The following is a 5,305-nucleotide window of genomic DNA, read 5'->3' as shown; positions in this document are numbered from 1 at the left end:
AACAGGCTATGAAATGAAATTATTTTAATGTATCTTTAAAAATCTATCAACCAAAAATAAATTTTAAAAGTCAACATTTTTCTAAAATTGTACATTCCAAAATAATTGACTAATGCTTTATTATAGAACATAATTCAAACTATTGTTATTTCAATATATTCCAAAAGAAATGGTTTAAAAATTTTTTCTTACACCAAGATGGGAACATCATTTATAATTGTTACAGCTATGAAAAGGCAATCAACTCTACTTAAAACTGTAACCAATGATGAAATATACTTCAAAAACATAAACATTTGGTTGACAATCTTTAATATTTGTTAACAACAGACTGATGCTTCTTGCTGATGGAAGTTATTTTAATCGAATGTGCAAAAAAATGTGCAGCTGTCTACTTTTCCTTGAAATACGTAAGACCAACACTTCTATACTATTTACACACTTAAAAGATTTTAAATGTATTAATTTAAGTAATGATATTGCATCTCCTTTACGGATAAATCATATGCTACAGAGAGCACAAAAGCTTGATAACATTCTATTAAGTTACACAAATGTATCTGAAGAGGCATACCTGCTCTTGTCCTAACTTCAAAATCAATTAAGAATTATTTTGATCTAGGAAATCTTGGAATTATTGCAAGTGTGAAAACATTGTCTCTGAGAGCCAGGTTCCTATTTACCCTTTTCTAAACCTTTCACCACTGGTCCACTCCACAAACCCCATCCATTTCAGAGTGGCAATGCCCCAAATAAGAGGAATGAAGGAACTCAGCTCCCAGATCACCAACATCCCCATGGATTTGCTTAGCCTTTGAGTCTTGTTACCACTTTTTGGGGGTACGTATGGGCAATCAATCAAAATGGATGAAGAGACACTTCAGCAAAGCAACCATTATTTGTCCACAAAAACTGTAAAAAACAGTGATAGAAAATTACAAATCAAGTACAAATCGAAGACCATCCCACATTTCCAGGCCTACTTTTCATATTTGTGCAGTGTTCTTGGTCAACCACCCACCAGTATTTGTGTCTACATTAAGTACTTTTATTAAGTTATTTAAAATGCTGTTTTGACTATTAAGTCACATATAATTGGGATTAGGAAATCAATTTACTCAATTATCACTCTGTGCAGTGTGTTCACCAGTGCAGCAGTGTAGAGAGGAATTAAAAATGGAAGTCTCTCACTTCTGAACTGGACACAGGAATCCTCAAACTAAAACCATGAAAAAAAAAAAGAGAGAGAAGGGGCGGGACTTACTGGCAACATTAATACTAGACACCAGACAGGACAGTGAAACTGTTTGGTCAGAACCAATGAACGCTATTTCCTTGAAAAGCTTTAAAAACACCTAACCAGGCACTGTCTTAAGTCCAGTGAGTACAATGCTCCGTAAGTTAAAAAAAAAAAATACAGTGACTGATGTTCATTTATTATGAACAATGCAACCTCAGTCTCCGTGGGTCAGGCAAAGTGTTCATGTCCCACCACCTCTAGCTACAGGCTATTGTTTCCAACTGCTGCTCTGCTTCGGCAGCCATCGCTGCTGCCTGCAACTGTTCTGTCTCACTCTGAATGGCACTGGGGGTAACCTGCTTCCTTTCACTGTGCATATTGTTCTCGTGCCTTTTCAGATCAGATGCCTTGGCAAATGCCTTGGTGCATGAGCCACACACAAAAGGTTTTTCCCCTCTGTGTCTTCGTTCATGATCTTTGAGGTGGGACTTGTGTTTAAAGGCTTTGTCACACATATGACATGCAAACGGTCTTTCATTACTGTGAACTCTCTCGTGCTTCTTTAAATCTGGGGCGCGAATAAATGATTTTCCACACACCTCACAACTGTAGGGTTTATATCCCGTGTGGATTTTTAGATGTTCTTTTAGATGGGCCTGTGTGGTAAAACCTTTTGTACACATTTCACAAACAAATGGCCTGTCCGCCGTATGTAGTTTTTCGTGTTTCCTCAATCTGCCTTCATCAGAAAATGTCTTACCACATGCCTGACAGGCAATCTGTTCCCGGTGGTGGCCATAAAGTAAATACTCAAATTTCATGTCACTGGCAGCAGTTGTCCAGCCTGGTGTCTGTTCATCCTTCACTTCACTCATTCCATCATTAAATGTTAAGGCTTGAGGAGTCTGGGACCCCAAATCTTTCGATTCTGGGGTCTCCATGGATTCTACTTCCTGGCCATAGCAATTTACTTTTCGAACTTCCTCACTTCCCAGCTCTTTCAAGATTGCTTCCTGAACCCTGAGCGTAGTTGTAGGCGACTTGCCATCCTCCTGACTCGGTGGGGTGCCTTCTACAGTGTCATCAGATGGACTGTCATCTTGATCTCCAATTTCTTCCACATCATCATCCTGAGTATCAGCAGCATCTCCAATGGGGCGATTTATTTTGAGGCAATACTTAGTTTTTGACTGGCCATTATTTTCATCAGGACTAGATACATCACGCTTCTGAGAACAGAGTTTATCCAAAAATCGGATACCAAGAATCTGACCCGACGACATCATTAAGTTAACATCTTCTTTTTTCACGGAAATCTTTGCTGTGTACATGTAGTTCAGGACCTCTTCAAATATATCAGACCGAAGAAAATCTATTTCTATGACTGAAGAGCTATCAACCTCAAGCTTCTTAAAAAGCTTTTTAAAGTAGGTACTGCAAGCGGCAAGAACACATCTGTGTGCTCTGAATTTCACATCTTCAACAACAATAGCAATATCGCAAAATTCTCCTTCCAGGCGTTGTTCGTTTAGTGTTTTCAGAAACAGAGTTTTATGATCATCGTCATTATATTTAATGGTTTCAGACATACTGATGAAAAACTCCTACAAAAAAATTTTTAAAAAGAAAGTTTGAAAATTATGGACAAACACTTTTTCATATAGAAAAGACAAATTTTTCATTTTCTCATCAATTTTGGTACCGAACAATTTCAGACAGTCATTATGAGTGGTTCAAGGATATGAGTAAAAAAGCCATCCCATCTTAGGAATTCCCATATTGTTTCTTCTATTTATCTTCAGTTTACTAAATATTTTCCTAGTTATAATAATAGCCGACTTTTACTAAGCACATAATACATACCAGGTATTGTTCTATGTACTTTGCATGTCTTCACAAATGTAATGATCAAATAAACTTATGGGATAGATATTATTATCTCCACTTCATAGATGAGGTTGGGAACCTGCCCAATATTCTAGTTATTTAGTGGAGAGCTGGGACTCAATTTCAAGAAATCTACTCCACAATCTGTGATTCCCAAGAAGTAGAGGTAATAATGACAAATAACTCAGCTTCAAGGTTTAAGAAACAGTTCTGAGGCACAGATCCACTAGTCCTGTCTGTTGAATCTATTCCAATTTAACGTAGAGGAAGATTCAGTAAAATAACTAACAGCGTTGAGTGTTTTACTTCGTAGACAGAACTGACAAATCACTGTTGCAGAACTAGAGAGGGATATCATTGCCAAAATATTCCATTTGGTGTTGTCTTCTAGTTTTTCCAGACTAGTTTTGGGCCACTGAATGAGAGCTAAGTTTTAATATGACCCTCAAAGAATCAGATGACATTTGGGAAGACAGGTGATAAGCGGCTTTATTCCCTCTGGATGCCAACCTATCTGCCATCCAGACAAAAATGTCATCAAGATCAGATGTACTTGACAAGTGCTGCAAGTATTTTACAAGCAAAGGAATTTAGAACTGGCACAGAACACATCTGTCACAACATTAAAGAAATTGATACTTTAAAAAGTATGCTTATTTATCTTAGAGAGAAAGAGAGAGAAACATCAATTTGTTGTTCCACTTACTTATACATTCATTGGTTGCTTCTTTTATGTGTCCTGACCAGGAATTGAACCCACAACCTTAGTGTATCAGGTCAATGCTCTAATCAACTGAGCTACCCAGCCAGGAAATGAAAACTGATCTTTTTAAAATAATGTATTGTTTTATTTTCAAAAACATTGTTTTCCTTTCACTCAACACAGTATACATGAGAAAAACACACATTCCCCCCCAAGAGAAATGACACAATCGATATATATGTGTATATCTATACACATATTTTCAAAAGCAAATACTGAATCATATTTTCAAGATTTAAAATCCAAAGTTATAGTTACCATGAACAACTCAGACTATTGTCTTAATGCCTGAAACACCAAATTCTTCAGATCAGAATAACTGATCAGGGGCACGCCAGTCCTACAAGAGAAAAGGACACACGAGAGTAAGATAGGATCTTCCTCTATCCCAAATTCTAAACAAGAATGTTTTTTAAAAATAAACTTTCCTGCCACTTGCACATGTACCCATTTTTAGGTTGGGGACAGAGAGAAGGGCAGCTGGCAGCATCAGGTTCAGCTCTGAGCAGACATGAAGGAGAAGAGGTAAGGGCTACAGCACCTGGGGTGTGGAGAGACTGTGCACAAGAAATCAGAGAATGTACTGGAGAGCCACTAAAGAATTTCTCCTCAGAAGCAAAGCCCATGTATAGATACTGATATGACTACAGAGATAACAGAAAAAGCCAGAAAGTGCCCCTTTCCCCCACCACTTCCTGCTAGGTATGGAGCCCTCCACATTTTTCTCTAGAATCATTAGGAGGGTATATCTATTTTTATAGATATGGATAAAGTTATATAAGTTCACATACTCAACAGTTAATACTGGAGGAAACAGTAGCTGCTTTCTTCTTTCTACACTTCTGTACGATGTAGCACATACCATTTAGCCTGCATTTGAAAACTCTAGGTGTTTTCACCTGTACCCCTACAGAGATGCTCAAAGATTTCAGTTTTTGAATTTTAACTCTTACCATAGGGACTCTATCCTGCAGACCAATATCCTGAAAAATATAAAAAGTCTTCTACTGAACAGTGACCACATTAAGAGACTGGGTTGCAACACCCTTTCTCAAAAACTGCAATGCAAAACTCGAATCAAGAGACCAGAACTCTGAAAACTATCAAAAAGTTCCCTCTACAGACAGGAAAACAGCAATGAGGTATCTTAAAGCAGCAGGAAAATTTCTTATCTGCAAAGTGTGAGGATTGGGCAAAATTAGTTTTACAGATACTTCCGACTTTGGTTCTTAAATGGGACTTGCTCTGTAGTCATCCCCAAAAGAAAGCAGCCAGGCCAAACTTCTACCGTGTCACTTCCTACTGTATTTCAGGGCTTGTGGGATAAAAGTGCATGGAATAGGGAGAGAAGGGGCCGTACATATCAGTGTGCTTTTTTGTTGTTGTTTTTCTTTTTTGGCCCGGGTGCATTTTGG

General features: G+C 37.8%; 1 protein-coding gene across 1 annotated transcript; it reads right to left on the bottom strand.

Annotated features, from left to right (window-relative positions):
- Positions 1 to 402: 402 nt before the first annotated feature.
- ZBTB14 (zinc finger and BTB domain containing 14) lies at positions 403 to 4,212 on the bottom strand. The gene is made up of 2 exons (XM_054587407.1): positions 4,149 to 4,212; positions 403 to 2,844 (listed from the first exon to the last, which is right to left on the bottom strand). Exons 1-2 carry the CDS (start codon positions 4,149 to 4,151, stop codon positions 1,498 to 1,500), a joined length of 1,350 nt encoding a protein of 449 aa, XP_054443382.1. The 5' UTR covers positions 4,152 to 4,212; the 3' UTR covers positions 403 to 1,497.
- Positions 4,213 to 5,305: the final 1,093 nt, after the last annotated feature.

This window comes from Pteronotus mesoamericanus, unplaced genomic scaffold (genome assembly GCF_021234165.1).
Source record: "Pteronotus mesoamericanus isolate MK-2021 breed Mesoamerican mustached bat unplaced genomic scaffold, CSHL_Meso_final scaffold_118, whole genome shotgun sequence".
NCBI lineage: Eukaryota > Metazoa > Chordata > Mammalia > Chiroptera > Mormoopidae > Pteronotus > Pteronotus mesoamericanus.
Note: the sequence above shows the minus strand (reverse complement) of the source record. Positions and strands in the feature narration are given on the sequence as shown.